The sequence below is a fragment of the Cantharellus anzutake genome (genome assembly GCF_015039405.1).
Source record: "Cantharellus anzutake strain C23 chromosome Unknown EI90scaffold_77, whole genome shotgun sequence".
Lineage (NCBI taxonomy): Eukaryota > Fungi > Basidiomycota > Agaricomycetes > Cantharellales > Hydnaceae > Cantharellus > Cantharellus anzutake.
Genome location: NW_024067027.1, coordinates 1 through 19,085, shown reverse-complemented (window position 1 = coordinate 19,085; position 19,085 = coordinate 1). Strand labels below are relative to the sequence as shown.

General features: G+C 48.9%; 5 protein-coding genes across 5 annotated transcripts; 2 read left to right on the top strand and 3 right to left on the bottom strand.

The window, feature by feature from the left end:
• Positions 1-1,466: 1,466 nt before the first annotated feature.
• EI90DRAFT_3078751 (uncharacterized protein) lies at positions 1,467-2,151 on the bottom strand (the record flags this gene model as incomplete). Its single annotated transcript, XM_039061790.1, has 1 exon — positions 1,467-2,151. Exon 1 carries the CDS (start codon positions 2,081-2,083, stop codon positions 1,469-1,471), a length of 615 nt encoding a protein of 204 aa, XP_038910672.1. The 5' UTR covers positions 2,084-2,151.
• A 7,457-nt stretch (positions 2,152-9,608) lies between these two features.
• Positions 9,609-11,378, top strand: EI90DRAFT_3078721 (uncharacterized protein). The gene is made up of 6 exons (XM_039061789.1): positions 9,609-9,682; positions 9,762-9,768; positions 10,057-10,155; positions 10,213-10,282; positions 10,351-10,964; positions 11,020-11,378. Exons 3-5 carry the CDS (start codon positions 10,105-10,107, stop codon positions 10,947-10,949), a joined length of 720 nt encoding a protein of 239 aa, XP_038910671.1. The 5' UTR covers positions 9,609-9,682; positions 9,762-9,768; positions 10,057-10,104; the 3' UTR covers positions 10,950-10,964; positions 11,020-11,378.
• Positions 11,379-14,521: 3,143 nt separating this feature from the next.
• On the bottom strand, positions 14,522-15,593 carry EI90DRAFT_2496618 (uncharacterized protein). Its single transcript, XM_039053128.1, has 4 exons — positions 15,437-15,593; positions 15,011-15,109; positions 14,871-14,946; positions 14,522-14,802 (listed from the first exon to the last, which is right to left on the bottom strand). Exons 1-4 carry the CDS (start codon positions 15,473-15,475, stop codon positions 14,645-14,647), a joined length of 372 nt encoding a protein of 123 aa, XP_038910670.1. The 5' UTR covers positions 15,476-15,593; the 3' UTR covers positions 14,522-14,644.
• EI90DRAFT_2496628 (uncharacterized protein) lies at positions 15,483-16,369 on the top strand. The gene is made up of 3 exons (XM_039053129.1): positions 15,483-16,024; positions 16,085-16,183; positions 16,244-16,369. Exons 1-3 carry the CDS (start codon positions 15,712-15,714, stop codon positions 16,324-16,326), a joined length of 495 nt encoding a protein of 164 aa, XP_038910669.1. The 5' UTR covers positions 15,483-15,711; the 3' UTR covers positions 16,327-16,369.
• Positions 16,201-17,142, bottom strand: EI90DRAFT_2496616 (uncharacterized protein). Its single transcript, XM_039053127.1, has 3 exons — positions 16,536-17,142; positions 16,282-16,483; positions 16,201-16,216 (listed from the first exon to the last, which is right to left on the bottom strand). The coding sequence occupies exons 1-2, from the start codon at positions 16,791-16,793 to the stop codon at positions 16,328-16,330; spliced, it is 414 nt and encodes a 137-aa protein (XP_038910668.1). The 5' UTR covers positions 16,794-17,142; the 3' UTR covers positions 16,201-16,216; positions 16,282-16,327.
• Positions 17,143-19,085: the final 1,943 nt, after the last annotated feature.

Sequence of the window (19,085 nt, the reverse complement as noted above, 5' to 3'; positions counted from 1 at the left end):
AAGGCTCTAGTAGCACACTCGCGAAAAGTCCTGGCTCTCCGATTGCACCATCATGTGCAGGTTCAGGGTTATCCGATGGACTGCAGAAGAATCGAGATGAGTAGTGACACCCATGGTCAGAACAAGGTTTCACATAGACTAATGCGGGGCCGATTTGGTCACCACACACCATCCGGCAGAAAAAGCCGAACAAGAATCGAAAGCATAGAAGCACATTTAATTGGTTCACTACTTGAATCATATTCGGTCCACTCAAGAACAGCCGCCTTTGGAGATCAGGGACAGTGCGATGCTAGCCAATAGGCCTCCTGATCGCCTTGATAATGAAATAGGAGCTATCGCGCGTAACTCAGTCTCGAAATAGAGAACTAGTATTAAGATTTTTACCTATCGCACGTAACTATTGTTACAGTTAAGCCATAACCCTGAACAGACCTAACGGAGGTCTCACATGTCACATGTCCCGCTCATCTCAGTTCCATTTCAGATCATGTACTTTGAGACTTCCTGTATGAGTAGGATGTTTCTCTTGTCTCATCTCGCATGTTTTAGCACATCTTCATGTATATAAGGAGTTGACCAGTGAAGATGGACTCTTCAACTGGTCAACACAGGTCGCTGACCTCAATAGACTTCTTGTGATCTTGTGATCTTGTGGCTCGTGATCCTGCTCCCTGTGATCTCACGACTCTCGCTTCGCTCCGCTCCGTTCCCACGCTCGTTAGCGCCGAGAGGTTCGTGACAACTATAACATGAAAATACAATGAGTTATGCGCAAACACAGATAGGAAAGAAATGGTATCACCTCAGTCTCGAAATAGAGAACTGAGGGAGGGAGAAAAATTACGGCATCCAGCGTAACTTATACGACTGGAGCCAATATCACTTAAAGCGATTGCCAGTGACAACTGGCGATATAAGACAAAGTAAATTGGGAGTGAGTGTTACGGTTTAGCCGTAACCCTGAGTGGGAGTGCGGGAGTGGACTTGACGGACGTCTCACGTGTCTTCGTCTCACGTGTCTTGCCTATTTCAGTTCCGTCTCAATTCATGTAGCTTTGCGACTACCTGTATGACTCGGATGTCTCTCTTGTTTCACCTCACATGTGTTAGCCTGTTTTCATGTATATAAGGAGCAATAATTCATCGTCACTAGATCATGCAGAAAATAGAAAGACACTTGTTGTAATGTAGGGATTCCTGATAAGGCAATCCGCTTACTTCAGCGGTTATACTCGCGAGACCAGAGGTAAGCTAGAAACTTTTTCTGATGATTTTGCTCAACGCACGTCTGTGCGTATTTATACATACACGAAATGTATTACAATGATATTATACGTAAAATAAACTGTTGCGCAAGCGCGCGTACGCAAGCACAGACTGGGCGGGAATATTCTGGCGATTTCCCACAACAATCCAGAATGCCCCGGAAGGTTCCGGTGACTCGTGACTTCAACAACACTTACGCTCAAACCACCAAATGGAACTCCGATGCAAGATTGCCACCATCGGAGATGCAGGCTCCCCGAGGGATGAGGCAATATCCCATATCCCAAGCCAGATCTCTAAGCAAACTCACAGCACCTCCGTCCCAATTTGTACCATTTCCCGAGATTCCATCGCGAGTTTCATGCGAAGCGACATTGAAGTGTGGATAGAGGGTAATAGGTCCCGCATCTCCGTAGTCAACGGCGCTATGTGAGCTGTCTGGCACCGTAGGATTCCAATTCTCGCTGTAGGATACCACTTCATGGTCGGGAGCCGCTGAATGGAAGGCGGGCGCTAAGTTAGGGAAAATGGTCCTGCCAATGGAGAAGCTTGTCCCAGAAGTGGGAATATGGGCGGGATAAGGGGAGCCGACATGCAGCAGGAGTGCTTCTTCAACAGTTCTGACAGATCCAGATGATCCCAGCATAGAGGGTGGGGCCGCAGGAGGCGCCTCATTAATAACTGGCACGCCTCCGAGATCGTTTGTTGGCGGAACTTCAACGGACATCTCGTAAGCTAAAATAGCATCCACTTGATTTCCCCGTCCGTGGGTTGTATTTGGCAGGTCAGCTGCGGGGGGAATGATAGTGGCCATTGCCAGGATTTTCGGGTCAGCTTCAGGCTGAGTTGCTGCATCTCGGAGGCTCGATCGCTCCGATTGCAAATATGAAAGAAATTGTCGTGTCTTGGGAAGGAGTGCTATCGAACGAAGAGAAGAACAAGGTATGCACACAATGACAACACAGCAGAAAATGGGGACCCGTCACATACCGGTCTCAACACGCCGAGGATCGCTGGAAGCTAAGATCCTGATCTCCTCCAGACACTCCCGAGCTCTGGTCGATGTCTATAGGGATGTTATCCCTTCGTTCATCATACTGCCACGATGGCAAAAACGCACTCTGATCACATTGGGAATCTTCATTGTGCAACCCATACACTCAATGTGCATGCGTTGACATGCCTCACAGGAGTCAAGGTTTGGGTCTTGGACACATCCCTGGAGAGTTTTCAAGCAAAATTAGGCAGAGCTCTAGTAAACGGAGGCAGAAAACAGGCATAACAATTTGGCCAAGCGGAATATGCCTTGAGCGCCTTCCAAGCCGAGCATCCTCAATCAAGTGAAGCTGTCGGGTGTTCCTTGAGGTGGGTAAGCATCGAGGGATGAAGAGGGGACCGGTGTACGGGTTAAGATGGAATGTAGAGAATTTATTTGCGCCATGCTACATCGAAGAGCCCACCTTTCGTCTCAGTCGACAGACAAAACACCGTGAAGGCATGGAATCAAAATGGTTGGGAAAATAAGGAGGAGTACAAGGCCAAAGGGACCCATCTCTCAATTAAGTCTATATATCTCCGGGAGGATGGCGGAAGACAAAATGATGGTCATTGACAGCTTGAAACAGATCACCTGACATTTCAAATACCTGCCGTCAACCGTCAGCCCCTCCATCATCATTTCTCAACTGATCCCCTCGTTGTCAGACAACTCTATGAGACGTATGGCATTTCTGGGCCGCCAAGTTTTTTCTACATTGTCTGTGGCTTGATGTTAGAATTCAATGGCTATTAGGGTGGCGGATCGGCCACCATGGGTTTAAGGTACGCTCCTTCCAGTGCCCGGAACCTCTGATACTCCAATTGTGATCCGCACGCGTGCGCCAACCTTAAACTTCACCACCTGCTACACTGATACTGTTGAATTTCAGTACGACGATTGGAGACGCTCTTGTGCTACTCGATCGCCGGAGAAGCTCTCGCAAACCGAAGCACGACCAATTCGCAGAACCCTTACTTTGATTTAGGAGTCACCCATAGCTCGGCGACGTGTGAAAAGTTGGATCATTCACGAATCAGCATCTCAATCCCGTACCACTGGCGCGATGTTTACCTCTGCCAATCCTACTTCTCCCCCTAACCCGCAAGCGCTGTCCCTTTTTGCTCCCTGCTTAATGTGCATGGGCTTCTTTTCAGGCCACATCATGACTCCACCGAAGTTCGGGATAAAACCTAGCCCAGTCAGGAGGTCCCGTTCTCGGATTGGGCGTTCACACGCAGGGTGGGAGAGCCAAAGAAGAGGCGACTGCGTTGTCCATATAGCCTCCACAGTCAGTCTTCCCCCTTTTCTGAACTCGCAATGACCTAACAGTGTGGCTGTCCATTAGAGGAACGTTCGCCATTCATATCTCTGATCGACCACATGCGAACAGGGATTGGACGCGTTCATGGTGGCATGTACATCAACTCTCAAACTTTGAATGTTTCCGAACGACTCGAAGTTTTATTTCCACTCCTGTTCCGCGGTATCCCTCTAATATGACCGCCCTGCTGTGTTGGATCTAAGACCGTCTTCACATCACTACCCAATGAAAACTGTGTACATGTTGGGGTACCACCCGTACTCCTTTACTAACTGTGCCTTCGGTCTGCTGTGCGATATCGGACGGCACGCGGCGGATAACGATTCGCGCTGCTCTGAAGAGTGTTTATGGGTGATCTTTGGCTCGCACTACAGAAGCTTTCGACCAGTCGACTGAGATCTCATTGAGAGGTTATAGCTGGATGCTTAATGTGCAAAATTCGACTGCTTTCATTCTGCCGTGTTTCTACGGTCGAGGAGAGTGAATAGTAATCGCGATAACGGATGGGAAAGGGAGCAGCAGAGTAGCCGGCACTTGACGTCCGCCAGTTATCTTCTACTTCAGTGCTTCAATTTACATATTTTCGGGTAAGTATCTGAGTCAATTAAGTCCGTGATGAGTAATACTAGTGGTTGTACTTAGGCTGGGTCGACTACTTTTGAGCAGCAGCGGCATTCTTCGGGCTGCCAAAGAACTCGTTAAGGCATGGCTGCCTCCACGGGGCTCGTCAACTTTCCTCGGAATACAGCCAGTCGCATATATCGAAGCGCTGTCTTTTGTTTCGTCCATTCATAGCCCTCCCAAGCCACCTCGTACGGCTTCTCTCAGTGCCTTGAAAGTCGTGTTGTTTGTTTGCAATCGCCATCTCATCCGTAAAACGCACAGAAGTTGGAACACAGGGTGTAACTGACCCATCCCGAAATTGCGGCAGCGCCGCTCAGCACGGTGAACAAAGTCACTGCGGACAAGTATAGATTGATGGCGGCCTAAGGATGTCTCGGGCAATTGTACCCAACGTCACCCTGATCGATGATCCACTATCGACAGTCCAATCAAGCCCTACAGTGCAAGCGCAGACAACGCCATTCCATATGATAAATGACAGAATGCAACGTAAGTACGGATGAGATCCAAACTTGCCAAAATCAGAGTTTTTCCGTGCCTACATATCTGGGATGTGTCCGCGCTCGATCAAGTGGGCTGGCATCCAAAAAAAAATCACCATCGGCAGCAAGGGCCATTTAGCGCAGTTGGATAAAGGCTCGGAAGATGATGGCCACTGCGCATTGTTATCAATACGTGAGGGAGAGCAGCACCACAGGATAGGAGTGACGAAATAGTTGGGGACCAGAACTACAACTTGGAGTTCAGCATCGCGTGGCATTTGAATCTGGTGCCGGGATATTATCGTGACTCGTCAACTCCGTGCGTCGATGGTTCAGCCTTTCGAGTTGGCCAGGAAGCGAATGTTACAAGTTGTGTTACATAGTATGTATATCACAAACGTGCTGATGCGATCATGTGCGCGGCGCCCGCGCGCAGCCCTCGCGCGATCGCTTGGATACGCCATTCAGGCATAATTACTATAAAGAGAATTCGCAGATCATGTATTTACATCCCGCCCCACAGAACACGGCATGTGGCAAGAGAAACCAGGCATTCCATGGTTTGCGCGCAGAGAAGGCCTAACCAGTGAGAGCTGCCGACGAAGATTGCGTGATATACCACGTCGCTGGTGTGGATAGGCAGTGTCAGTCCAGTGGTAGGGGCAAGTCAGCAACTGGAGGAGCTGGCATCGGGCGTTCAATTGAGATGCGCTCAGCTGCCTAAGTTAATAAGGTCAAAGTGCACTGTTATAATTGGTGGGACCAGTGCATGAGACGCCAGTGCAAGTGCAAGTCGGCGTCGGTGGCATGAGCTCGATATATTGGGTGCACATCCAGTTCAATCGTCCGATGTTTAATCACGATCAAGGATAGAAGCTAAGGCGATAAAACAGTGCAGGTTGGTTGAGCAGCAAAATTTGGAAAAAAAAAAAAAAGAAAAGAACGGTAGGCCGGACAATGCGAGTGTAATCGCAGCTGATGCGCCATCTACGTTTCGAATCACTTTGAACGCATGCGAGGATTCGGGAATGACATGAACGCTCAGGATTTTCCTCGGCAGAGAGAGCTGCAGTAGGAAAAGTGCTCTGGGGAAATGACAGGTAACAAGTGTGTTGACCACCTTAAGAGCAAGGTTGCAGACATGAAAGCATGAGGGTTGAAAGCCAGTACAGTACGTTCATCGCGAGTCCGTAAAAGCAATCGCTACCTACATCAATAATCCATGTCATCATTGAGTCGTGCAGAGAAACAGAAGGCACTCAACCCTCAAACGAATGCCCCTATACAAGAGTACCACCATCGGGAGTGGCCGCTCCGCGAGGAACGAGGCAGTATCCCATACTCCAAGCTAGACTTCTAAGGCAACTCACAGCATTCTCGCTCCAACTCGCAATGGCAATTCCCAGAGTCTCACCCCGAGTTTCGAGTGAAGAGGTACCTGATTGCGAACGGAGCGCAGTAGATGGTCCCCGCAAGCTCATAGTTACCAGTATTGAGCGAGATGTTTGGTGTCAGAAAATCCCAATTTTCGCCGCAGGATGCCCTCCCCTGGACGGAAGTGGAGCTATGGGAAATAGACTCACTAGGGGAAGAGCTAGCTACAGGATTGAGAATGTGAAAGGGATAAGGGACTGAACCGAAATCCAAGAGGGATGATTGATTGATGTTCCCGACGCATTTGTATATGTCCGAAGGCAGATGGTGGGTAGAAGGCTGCAGGATCATTAGTAACTGGCACATTTCCGGGTTCGTTTGTCAGTTGGAACCGTGATGGAGGATCCCTCGTTGGCTGAAATGGTCCCTGGTTGGTTTACCCATCCATGGGTTGTGGCCGGCATTGGCGAAAACGATAGTAGATGGATAGGGAATTCTTACGTCAGCCACGGGCTGACCCCAAGGATCGATTGCAAATATGAAACGAACTCTCGCGTTTTGGGGAGCAATGCTATTGAACAAAGAGAAATGGATAAATTATAGAAGGAATGACAGCATACAGAGAGAGGGACGTACCTATCTCAACACACGTGGGGTCGCCTGAAGTCAAGTCCCCGACCTCCTCCAGACACGCACTCTCGAGCTCTGGTCGATGATACGGACCTTCACTACAATGGCGAACGCGTACCTTGACCACATTTGAAATCTTTATCGGGCAGGGGATGCATTCAACATGCATGCGGTGACATGCGTCACAGGACTGGCGATCTAAGGGCCAGACACATCCCTACGGAAGTTGTGAAAATGATGTTGAGCAAGAGACTCGTTTGGACTAGTCATGGTTTGTCGGATGGAGGTTAAAGGGCAGGTGCAACAGCCCATCCGAGGGCGCGATGCATCTTGACTGGTCTTATGATCCACAAAGTTGGTCTTCCTTCCCCATGCCAAAGTTTCGTGGCAGTGCGCAAGATGTAGCTATGCAAGAATGCACGTTTAGCGCCTTTGAACTACTCGATTGAGAACCTTCGGGCGGAGGCCCAGAGCGAGCAACCACTGAAGCTGGATAAGGATACCGGAGTAACATTTATATTCCGTATCGATAATCGACTAGATTCCTCCAAGAACGAGAGGCTCAGGCAGAGGTAAATAGGGCGAGTGGCAGTAATAATTGACGAAGGTTCAAGGGAGGTCCAGGAGGAAGCATCCCGTTGAAATCACAGGGTAAGGACAGAGTAAATCGTGCAAGCGGAAAATGTCGGAAGAGAGTATGTTGTAATGTTCAGGGACATCAATGTTTTGAGTGGTGATGGCATGGTTTTCAGCGCTATTGAGCCCCTGGGTATCAAGGCATGAGATACAGCGGCTAGTGAGAACCCTGATTTTTTGGAGAGCCTTAGTACTTATGGCTACACGACTTTGAGCTAACCGCTACGCGTCTATACGTAAGTGCGTTGCATTTTTAACTACTCCGGCACTGTTTACTAGGCGCCAGACCATCACTTTTGAGCTCAATCGTTGGCGCGTCTATACCTACGTCACTTGGGTCCAAGCATACTAGACGCTGCACCACTATGCTTCTTATTAAAGTTTTGTGATGAAATTTCGGCCTGAGACAATATTAATAAGAAGCGCATATTGTATGCTTGGAGTTGATAAAAACCCAAGTGACGTAGGTGCTGTATATATAGATGCCCAGCGGTTGGGGCTCATAAGTGCAGGTATACATCTACTTTAATGGAAACCGGTATCCTGCCCGATACGCGAATTTCGCTCCAAGTGCACCTAGTATGTCCACAGCGCCGGAGTCATTGGAAACGCAATTGACTTATGTATAGACGCGTAGCGGTGAGCTCAAAGTCCAAATGACGCGCGGTGTTTGAGTCGGATCCTGCTTGGCAACCGTAAATACCTGAGAGAGTAATGTATAGTGGTTGCTTCACTTTTGTTCCGAAATTTTTCCCACGGTGGGGTGCACATCATACTACTCATTCGCTGTGTCAGCATATTTACTCCCGTGGGTACGAATAATGCGCAAACAGTTTTGCCCTTCCCCCACCAAAAGCATACACACAGTCCCCTCTGGGTTGACAATTAGACCAGCTTGGTACCCTTGTTTTCAGTCACGACCAAGACATGAGGTACGGTCAAAACTGTACTAAACCAAACCTTAGTCTGGGAGAAAATCATTTACGTCTGGGCCGGATCTCGATCCAGTCCTTAAATAACAACTTGAGCGGCCTACAAGCTGCTTGTTTTTTTTTTGCCCATTCTCCCAGGCTCCTCGTGTGGTTATCTTCTGGCCGATCATGAACTCACCTTCCTCTTTCGAAGTTATTGTTCCTTGTCACGCACTCAGACCTGACGACACCGCTTGGATTCGTGCGCTAGAATTCAAGCTGAACCCTTATCTTCTCGAACCTTCGGCTAGCGCTTCCATTGCGATTAACCACTCAAGATCTTGGTCTTCTGTTCTCTCCGCTTAGCAAAAAAAAACCGCACAACCTAATTTGGTTGAATGTACTCAGCTGATTGACAATAATAAGCGCTAAATCACTAGCAGGCTACCTCTTAGGAAGAAGTTCCTTTATACCCCAGCGGAGGACGGCTAAAACTAGATCATCCTCATGGGCCATTCATCCAAATCGGGTGTGCGGTTTTTTTTTTGTCGCTTGCTTCAAGTATTGAACTCTGCACTGCTTGCCACATGAATCTGAAGCCGCACAGAGCGTTTACATTTAAAAACAGCAAAAAAGGATTTATTGCGCGTCTACTTGATCAGTCTGGATCGGAACACCGGGCCGGTGGTAGATGCAACCTGGGTCCTGTTCTACTTACCATTCGTCTGTTCGGTTGGGATGCGCGAAAACTGGGTTGTGAAGCAGGGCTAAGCATCCCTAGTTAGCCAGCGGGTGGATCACAACTAAACTCACAAGAATGCGCGCCAGAGACTAGGGAGCGGAAAATGGTTGAAGGCAGGTAGGGCTGTGATCTTCATCTTCAGCTACTCGCCGGCCCACAAGAGACTTTAGTTACGTGAGTCTCATGACCATCAATGCATTCTTCACTTAACAAGATCTGGCAACTCCTTCCCACCCCCTTTCTGTTCAATCGCTCCTAGTCCTTTTTCCCCGATCCCATAAGCGCCGTGTTGGTTTGTTGAACATGTGATGCACCCAGGCCGGAATTTGGAGATCGACAAGTCCGAGCATAGAAAGCCGTTTGGATTTTGACGTGCAAGCCTCAACAGCTAACCTGGTAAAACTGACACACATTTATGACAGCCCTTGCCTTTTTTGCTTGAAAAGAAATGGGCACGTGCGCAGACGATGTTATTAATAGCAGATTCCCACGGATTGTGGACACGAAAGTGGCCTTGGAAGTACAAGGTAACAAGGCAACAAGGAAATATCCCCTTTTCCCTCTGAAGAGATAATTTATCGTAACCTACCGGAAATAGGGTTTTAAGAGCCTACTTCTCAGGCCCGCCCCTGATTCATTCTTAAACACTCTGAGGTACTTATATATCCCTCCGCTCCTACACTTCACCAGTTATACTCATCATGCCTTCACGTTGTTTCATCTGTCAACTAAGAGGAAAGGTGCGTCCCTCTGGGTTCTCCAATAAGCGAGTAACAGCCCACCACAAACTTGATCCTCCTTCGTGTGCGTCTTCGGAGGAGTACAAAATGTCTTCGGTCGATATGACGGTGCGATGCCTGCAAGGAGATACATGGCTTCTCAAACTTGCAGCGCAGAACATTGGGTCGATGTCATCTCCCTGTGACATGTTGTGACACATGGGCCGACATAAACATTAATGACATTTTCTTCTACACCCATCTTCCTTGTAACGCGAAAAAAAAAAACTTGCTCATTTCGGTTTTTAGGGATGCATCGAGTCGACACATTCCCAATCCTGTGAATCTTGTCGCAGGATGCGGATTGAATGCCTTGCCTGCTCGATGACAATTTCCACCGAGGTCGAGGTACGTCTTCCATCTATTGGGTTGATAGACTCTCTTGATAAAGTGAAAAATTCACAGACATCGGCTAGGGCTCAGGAGTGTGTGAGTGAGGCTAGAGGGCTGGCTGATCCCGGGCGTGCATGGATTGGTATGTAGGAAAGCCTCCTCAAAACAACATTCAACATCGTTCTCATGCTTCTCTATTTCTATATGTAGCTCATCTTCCACAGACTCGCATGTTTCTTCTGGACCTACACTCGACCCTTGAGGGTTCGACGGGTCAAAGCGCAGCCGATGAAGAAACCCCTATACACCCCATCGCCACCCCACTGATGGCAACTCCACTTCATGCACCTCATGTCCCAGAGATCCAAGCGCCTACTGGCTTTCCCGATGGTTCTATCACAGCCTTTCCAGCGAGCTATATTGGCACCGCGTCAGCTCTTGATCGGCCTCCCTACGCGTTTCCCGTGGCAATATCCACGCAGGGTGACACCTTCGATGGAGAATCGCCGAATCTCCGAACCCAGACCTCATTTCCCGTTCAAGGTTTAGGTTTAGGAGCAGGGCCCTCTTCCATTGACTCTACCCTGTCCGACGTGATGCCGCCCTTCTTCCATCATGCTGAGCAGTTTGCCGAGCCTTCCAGAGCTGGTCCCTCTCATATCGTCAATCCGGCACCGATTGTTGCTGCGCTCGAAACTCCTGATCGTCTACAGGACAGGTGGTCGGAGATGAACTCAAATGGGGATAATGTTGACTACTGGTTTCGAGGCCTGGCTCAGAAGATGGGATACCGCCTTGCCCCTCTCTGAGTTGACGTGGGCAGTGTAAGTTGATTCTTCGCCCTCACTCGATCTACCCAAGATGCTCAGAATTACTCAGTTTGCTCCGTGGTGTGTGCGTGACTGCGTTTCTAATACAATTCGTGTTGCCTGATCCCAAGATTTATTGCTTCTCTTCCCGGAGTCATCAGACTGAATGATCGAACGGCTGTTCCGAGGTCCGGGAGACATCTGAGTTATAAGGGGAGTAGGCAACCCTCCTCTGAGAAACAGTCTAGAAGTAGGAGGGTTCTATCAGCTCATCTCCCACCCCAACCCTTGTAGGCGGAATGGCTCGCTTGCAGGAGGGATATAAGCCCGAGCTGGGCCGATTATCCTATGTAACTTGTCGCAAAGACCATTTTAACATGCAAAAGAATTGCAATGTGTAATTGAAGAGAGTTCTAGCGCTGTTGCCAGTGTGTATATGGCTAGCTACCATTCTTCGGCAATCAGTTGCGAGCTGCCTAATTTGCCAGTGGAAGCATGATGTCGAAGCTTGTGAGAGGAAGAAGCAGATAGTAACAACGGATGCACAAAAGTGGGATGTGGAACACCGGAGTAAATAGCGAGATCGCCATGATGTAAATCTTGTGAGCTCCCTGCATGAGCGCTTGATTACGTCAAAAATAAAAGTAATAGAGATTTAAGATAATAACTGGATTCAAAGAAAACTATCGGTTGCTCTCTCTGCATGCCATGTTGCGGGCGCACGGATTCAGAGACACGAGGCGATATCCGAACCTCTGGGTCAGGCCTCGGAGCCAATAGACAACAGACTGCAGCTTGGAACTCAGCATCGCGTGGTATTTGAAGCTGGTGCTGGCGGGATATTATCGTGACTAGTGAGCGGCTCGCCCGTCAACCCCGTGCGTCGATGGGCTCAGCATTTCGAGTTGGCCAGGAAGCAAGCGTTATATATAGCTTCTATGTATATCCATGTCACGAACGTACTCATGCGATCATGAGCGGCGCGCCCGCGCGCAGCCCTCACGCGATCGCTTGAATACACCATTCGGGCATAATTGCTACAAGGAGAATTATGAGAATTCGTAGATCATGTATTCACATGCTGCCCCACAATAATAGCGACATGTGGCCAGAAACATCAGGCATTCCATGATTGGCGCGCATCGTGTAATGTGGGGGGCTAACGGTTAGGCGCGCAGATAAGTTCGTGCCAGTGAGGGCTGCCGATGAAGATTGCGTGATATATCACGCCGCCAGAGTGTAATAGGAGGGCTGACGCGGAAGCTCAGTCTCCGTAAATGAAGAACTGAATTACTACGGTTAGTACTAACCTAGCTATAGTACAAGTAAGTAATGTAACTAGTAATTTAAATTTAATGGAGGCACGAGATTAAATATGACTTGTGTGCGCCGGCCTCAGCGCCTCAGTTTTCTTCTGGGTATCCGCCGTGCCCCTTTGCTAGGTCAAGTCCTCGTCTGTACGCAATTTTCATTGCTTTATGCTTTTAGACTGTTCATCCGCGATGTTCAGTTTTTCTTAGTTGTCTGGTATGCAATTGTGTCCATGTTTCTGATACTCTGCTGCTTGTTTGGTACGTCGGTGGTTTTTCTTTCTCTTTACACGCGTCCGCTGTACGCTTCGGCCTCCGTGCCTTCTCTTCTGCGTCCACGGTACGCTTTGGCTTCTCAGCCACCACCTCTCGCGTCCGCTGCACGCTGTTGTTCTACAGTCTTTTACCTCCTCTTGCGTCCGCGCACGCTGGAGTTTATTTCCTTTTTCTATGACTCTGACGTATTTTTCTAACTAATTCTCTTATTAGTTCTGGTTAGGGTGGTTGGTTGGTGTTGAATATTCGGTCTTGCATTGGATAAGGCAGTTAGCCTTGGTTACCCTTTGCAAGTTGGATCCCGGATGTTTACGGTGTCTTTCATTTTTCGGCTCATGCCTTGTTTCTTGTAACTTCACTTCTTCTCTTTTGTTGGCGCTTCTTGCTGCTACTCTCTGTCTGTCTTCATCGTTACCCTCCACCTGCCCCATCACCTCCTTTTTTTGGGGGGGGGGTTTTTGTATCTACCAGCTCGCTTCAAATCAAGAGGCTTCTAATGAAATAGGAGCTATCGCGCGTAACTCAGTCTCGAAATAGAGAACTAGTATTAAGATGTTTACCTATCACGTGTAACTATAACATGAAAATACAATGAGTTATGCGCAAACACAGATAGGAAAGAAATGGTATCACCTCAGTCTCGAAATAGAGAACTGAGGGAGGGAGAAAAATTACGGCGTCCAGCGTAACTTATACGACTGGAGCCAATATCGCTTAAAGCGATTGTCAGTGACAACTGGCGATATAAGACAAAGTAAATTGGGAGCGCGTGGTACCGCGACTCTGAAACAAAAAGGTATAGTCGTTGTTAGTCACGACGATATTAAGTTAAAATAAAAACTCCCCAATCCACGCTGCAGCTCGGCTGTTGTCGATGAGCGTTGATATTCCAACAGCTTCGACATCTTGTCGGGGCTAAAACTAATGATACTGACCTCAGTCTCCGTAAATGAAGAACTGAGGGGAAAAAGAAAATAGACCCAAACAATTACCTATATACAATGCAGTCACGGGATCAATACAACGGAAACGAAAAGTAAGATCATGTGAGTTTGGTTAGTGAGTCACGCGTCGTTGTAACTCCAACAGAGTGGACAGGCAGTGTTTGTCTAGTAGTAGGGGGCAAGTCAGCAACTGGATGAGCCATCAGGCATCGGTGCCCGTAGATGTGATAATGAATTCGGCCAGCTCGGGAGGCCATGTTGGAATGCGAGTCACATGATGGGCATTCGGTGCCTGCATCAGCGCTTGCGCATGGAAAACCCTAGAATATTATCGCAGAGTATAAAGCCGCGTGTACTAGTTTGTTTGTTTGTTTTATTCTGGATATTTAACCTGCAAAACTTCAAGGCTGCTCACACGAGCGCCAAGGGCAGGGGTCTCGAGGAAAATACACGCAAATAAAGTAAACATAACAGATAAGTAGGTCCGATCTGAGAACACTCGTCCTTCTTCGTCCGAATGAAGCCCACCGTGGGTACTAGTGTATTACTTCTGGACTGCGAGTGAATCGGGTTGCCATATTTGGAATGCCGCGTTTACAAAAGGCAGCTATATTGCGCAGAAAAACAGAAGGCACTTGCCTTCAAACAAATGCCCCTATACAAGAGCACCACCACCAGGAATAGCCGCTCCGCGAGGGACGATGTCGTATCCCATACTCCAAGCTAGACTTCTAAGGCAACTCACAGCATTTCCCAGAGTCTCGCCATGAGGTTCGTGTGAAGAGGCATCTGTTTGTGAACAGAGCGCAGTAGGTGGTCCCGCAAGCTCAGAGTTGACAGTATCGTACGAGATGTCTGGCATTAGAACATCCCGATTGTCACCGCAGGATGCCTTCTCTTGGACGGGAATCACTTGCTCGAGGAAGGAAGTGGAGCCATGGGAAATTGACTCACTAGCGGAAGAGCTAGCTATAGGATCAAAGGGATAAGGGACTGAACCGAAATCCAAGAGGGATGGTTGATCGATGTACCCGACGTATTCGTACGATCCCAAGGTGGAAGGTGGGTAGAAGGCTGCAGGATCATCAGTAACTGGCACATCTCCGGGCCCGTCTGCCAGTGGAACTGTGATGGAGGATCCCTCGTTGGCTGAAATAGTCCCCACTTAGTTTACCCATCCATGGGTTGTGGTCGGCAATACCGCCGTCGGCGAAACGACAGTAGATGGTTGAGGAATTCTCGCGTCAGCCACGAGCTGACCCGTTGTATCCCCAAGGATCGATTGTAGATATGAAAGGAACTCTCGAGTTTTGGGGAGCAGCGCTATTGAACAGAAAGAAATGGATAAATTGTAGAAGGGATGACAACATAGTACAGAAAGAGGGACGTACCTATCTCAACACACGTGGGGTCCCTTGAAGTCAAGGCCCTGACCTCCTCCAGACACTCCCGAGCTCTGGTCGATTTCTACAAAGTTATTCTCAGTACTTCGCCGATCATACGGACCTTCACTACAATGGCGAACGCGTACTTTGACCATATTTAAAATCTTTATTGGGCACGGGATGCATTCAACGTGCTTGCCGTGACATGCGTCACAAGACTGGCAACCTAAGGGCTGGACACATCCCTGAAAATTGAGTAAGAAACTCGTTTGCACTATCGGATGATGGAGGCTATAGGGCGTGTGTCGTATATATAACGAGACCAACGGCCTCTGACGCGGGATGCATCCTGACTTGGTCTTATGACACACGGAGTTGGTCTTCCCCATGCCAAAGTTTCGCGACCGTGTGGAACATTCAGATGCGCAAGAATGCGCCTTTAGCGCCTCTGATGCCAAACGTTCTCAATCGAGTGAGTCCGTGGCTGCAGAGCAAGCAAACACTGAAGCCGAATGGGGGAGGATACTTGTCCGGGTGAAGATGAACTAAGAAACATATTGAAAAAGACACACCTTTCCTTTCAGTCGACAGACAAAACAACGCGAAGGCATGGAATCGAAGTGCCAGTGATTGAACAACACAGGGGAAGCGCGAGGCTGAAGGAATCCATCCTTCAAGACTAGGCCAATAAGTATGTGCAACCTCCAAGCCGCTGAGAAACGATTTCCCCTCCTTCCCTAGGCAGGATCCCCACTTCCCGAACCCAACTCATCTCATACCCCGGTTCTTCCTGATGCTGTTGGCGTCTATGTTGATTCATTGTTGGAGACTTTGAAGGAGTAGCAGCATGAGACACGGAAGAATAGGCAACGTAAAATGGAGCAGAGTGAAGCACTTGGGAAGTGCTGCAAAGCTATTTAGAACAACAAATGCTGTATTATTGATGGTGGGTAGGTGGGCAGGGAAATGTAAACACTTGGGTATTGTCCGAGTGGAAGAGAACCCGAGTCTCGGATCGATATCATCAAATAACGGGATCCACTTCCCCAACCCATCAGATCAACGTATCCCCGTAGTTACCCGATCTTTTGCTATAATCGGAAATGTCCATCGGGTCACCGGGGAGACTTATTTCTCTGCCAGAAACGGCAACTTTTGGGGTGTAAACCGGCAAATTAAAAACCCAATGGTACCATGGAACTCATCTAAAAAACACTGAGCGCGCATACTTGGGTCCGTTTCTCCCCCTCTAGTCAGCATGGGGAAACATCTTGAGCGCACTGCAAAAGATATTCTGGTCTTCATGCCCTCAAAAATAAGTCCGAATGTCGTTTAATTATCAACATCGGCTTCTGTGAGGGCTAATGCTTAGAAATCAGACCCGCTAAGTTATGCTTGGAACATGCCTGTGACTAACATTAATTATGGGTTATCGCAGTTTCAAGAAGCAGATAGGAGGTAGGTTATGCCCGAAGTGGCATGGGGGACATTGGTGACGTTTCTGCTGTCTTGGGTGATGGGTTGGACGAGATTAAAGGAAAATATCGGTTATCGACGAAGACAGTGGACATGGCCCAAGCGCAAAATAGGCAAAAGAGAGAGCAGCGCAAGCGAGAGAGCTGAGGACCGGCAAGTCACGATAAAGTAAACAAGAGAGAAAGATAGGCTTACAAAGAGCAGTAATTTGAGAAAGAAGCGAGAAAGCAATAACCACGCAGTAACCAGAGGAAACAGCAAGCGAGCGTGAGTTACAAGCCCTGCTGCGCTGGGGGAAACACACCAAGCACAGGCGCGAGCAGGTGGGAGAAACCAAACTCCCCATGCTAGAGGCAAGTTAAGCCCCGGCTGGTCACCATCAGCTCCAAGTCGCACGTGCCCGGTCCTGGAAATAGGCCCGGTGCTGTGCATGACATACATGATGGAGTGCATTCATCGGTTACTCTGTACTTGCACAGTTAGTAGTACTGTTCTGCGGCAACATTAATAGTAAAATCTCGATGCTGAAATTATACCATCCTCTATCCTCTTTTCATGTCCAAACAAATCACAGCTGAGAAGCTGAAGGGATTTATGTCGAGAAGCGAACCTCTGCAACGTGTTGTCAAATGATTTCAACTCTAAACTGCAGCGCCAGTTCTCAGTGCTCCCAAGATCTCAGCGCCTGACTGGACCCAGCTCAGACTCTCACCCACTGCCTTCTGCTCTAGCCGCGGTTAACGCGTACTCCACGTCCCCATCGCGCAACCCGCCGCCACCAACACAGAAGCCCCGCAACACCGCATGCGATGTCATGCTAGCTTAGAAAACCCCTGGTAGCATGGTCGTCTAATCACTTCGCTCGTGCACCCGCTCGCCCGCTGAGCAACTGACCATTACGTCATCCTCGATGCCCAGCGACGATCTGAATTGCAACCTAATGCAAAAGACCTTATCTCTCTGCATGCCATGTTGCGGGTGCACATGCTAACATCCACCCCATTGATACACTGAACAGAATGTCAGCAAGATAGAGCTCGCTACTGTAAGTGGGGAGAAGCGCTTCCTACGACGGCAACAAATAACAATTCCATCAGTTCATGAGGCACCATCACACCTTGTTCATGGGATGTCCACAAAGGTGTTGCGTATCATGACAGCCGTTTAAAAGCCTGTAATGCTCCAGCCATCGATGGCAGTGAGTAATGCAATTCAATGAAGACGTGTACCGTTTCATCAATGCTCTGATCGATGTTCCAAGGTGGGATCACAGCTCCATTTCTGCTAGACCTGCTGAAGAAGAAAAGTTTGCACCTTCCGTCCGGTCCCGTATTGGGACCCTGATAATCACTTTCGCCCCGTGCTCTGCCTTCCGTGTCGCACAAAAAAAAAAAAAACCGCTGACGCGTGGGCATTGAAGCGCACGATGATCCAAGGTCCATTAGTTCTGCGTGAGGTCATGATCCTGGCATCCAAGGAGGGCGCCGCTATGATTGGGACGACATCGCCCCATTTGTAAGTCCGTGCAATTCCGAGTAGATGCAATGATCGGATCATTTCCTATGATACACTTAGCATTAGCACTTGCGCCCGTCATACAAGGCGTAGAGCTCCAACTCCGATCCAGATAGTGGGTCGTGCCTAGCTCCTACCTACTGCGGATATTAAGAGGAAGCGAGGCATGGATGTGCCCATTTTCTGGGTCCTAGCTCCAGGTGTGGTCCCTTTTTTCTTCCCTTGCGAAGCGCTAACAGTGGGGTGACCGTGGATCACCGTTCAAAACGTCGGAGGGCGCTCAAAACCCTCAGCGCGCGGTCCCCAGCACACTGCGCAGTATTTTCCATTCTACGCTGATATTGTCTCATCTACGTCCCTTGACCCTGGTGTGCGCCTCAACGACGACTTGGGCAGTCGCAACAAGTTTGAGAAGGCAGCACTCACGACTCGGGATCAAGTAGTGGTGCATTCCTTCATCGAAGGCGAATGTGCACAGGAAATTCAACGGTAGCATCACAAATGTTGGCCTGTTAATGGCACTGTTGGATGAGCAAGTTGTACTGTTGTACGGTTCTATTCATTCACCGCATTCCACACTCACCTACACCGCCTTGGACATAATGTCCGTGCATCTTTCATCCTTAGCATGACGTCGTGTCGGAAGCAAACCTCACCCAGCGACTTTCGGAAGTACCTTCACTCACCTCACATCGGTGGCGTCTACCGCTCTCACTCTGAACGGCCACTTCGGCAACTGGCACGCCCCCATTATCCTCGTCTGTCATTTTAACCCAGGCTACGACTCACCACTTTCTGGCCTCCTCGTTCGCTAGCTTATCCTATAAAGTTCGGGCGCGCTCCACCGCGCTGATCGACCCTCTCGCTCTCTCATTCAAGTTGGATAGCCTTTTGCTTTCTCGCGTCCCCTCTCACTATCATGTCAGAAAATCATTTCCCAAATCTCTCCTATATCTGACGGACACTCTTCGATGTCATCAACGACAGAGCGAAAACGAATCGGGTGGTGAATGTGGTAGTGGAGGCACCCTCCTAAAATACTAAACGATTCACTTTGTGTACAGTGAAACTGTTCACTGACTCGACACCATCATAGACAGAGGACACAGCCGAAGGCCCTCTGCCCTTGTCCTTCCTGTCTATAGGCCTCCAAACCAAATGTCCGACGTGTCCGGCAGTTGGTAACCGGCAGTAACAGCAGGGCCTTGGGATCGTGCTCCTTGAAATAAT

Excerpts from the sequence above, each read along its gene's own strand:
- EI90DRAFT_3078721 (XM_039061789.1), top strand. The coding sequence starts at position 10,105 with ATGCGGATTGAATGCCTTGCCTGCTCGATGACAATTTCCACCGAGGTC. Across the intron at positions 10,156-10,212 it reads CAATTTCCACCGAGGTCGAG|ACATCGGCTAGGGCTCAGGA; the intron begins GTACGTCTTCCA and ends AAAAATTCACAG. Across the intron at positions 10,283-10,350 it reads TCCCGGGCGTGCATGGATTG|CTCATCTTCCACAGACTCGC; the intron begins GTATGTAGGAAA and ends TTCTATATGTAG.
- EI90DRAFT_2496618 (XM_039053128.1), bottom strand. The coding sequence starts at position 15,475 with ATGCCTTCGCGTTGTTTTGTCTGTCGACTGAAAGGAAAG. Across the intron at positions 15,110-15,436 it reads TCTGTCGACTGAAAGGAAAG|GGATGTGTCCAGCCCTTAGG; the intron begins GTGTGTCTTTTT and ends CTCAATTTTCAG. Across the intron at positions 14,947-15,010 it reads AGATTTTAAATATGGTCAAA|AAATCGACCAGAGCTCGGGA; the intron begins GTACGCGTTCGC and ends ATAACTTTGTAG.
- EI90DRAFT_2496628 (XM_039053129.1), top strand. The coding sequence starts at position 15,712 with ATGAGACACGGAAGAATAGGCAACGTAAAATGGAGCAGAGTGAAGCAC. Across the intron at positions 16,025-16,084 it reads CAGAAACGGCAACTTTTGGG|CGCGCATACTTGGGTCCGTT; the intron begins GTGTAAACCGGC and ends AAAAACACTGAG. Across the intron at positions 16,184-16,243 it reads CTTCATGCCCTCAAAAATAA|ACCCGCTAAGTTATGCTTGG; the intron begins GTCCGAATGTCG and ends CTTAGAAATCAG.
- EI90DRAFT_2496616 (XM_039053127.1), bottom strand. The coding sequence starts at position 16,793 with ATGCACTCCATCATGTATGTCATGCACAGCACCGGGCCTATTTCCAGG. Across the intron at positions 16,484-16,535 it reads TTCTCAAATTACTGCTCTTT|CTCTCTCGCTTGCGCTGCTC; the intron begins GTAAGCCTATCT and ends GCCGGTCCTCAG.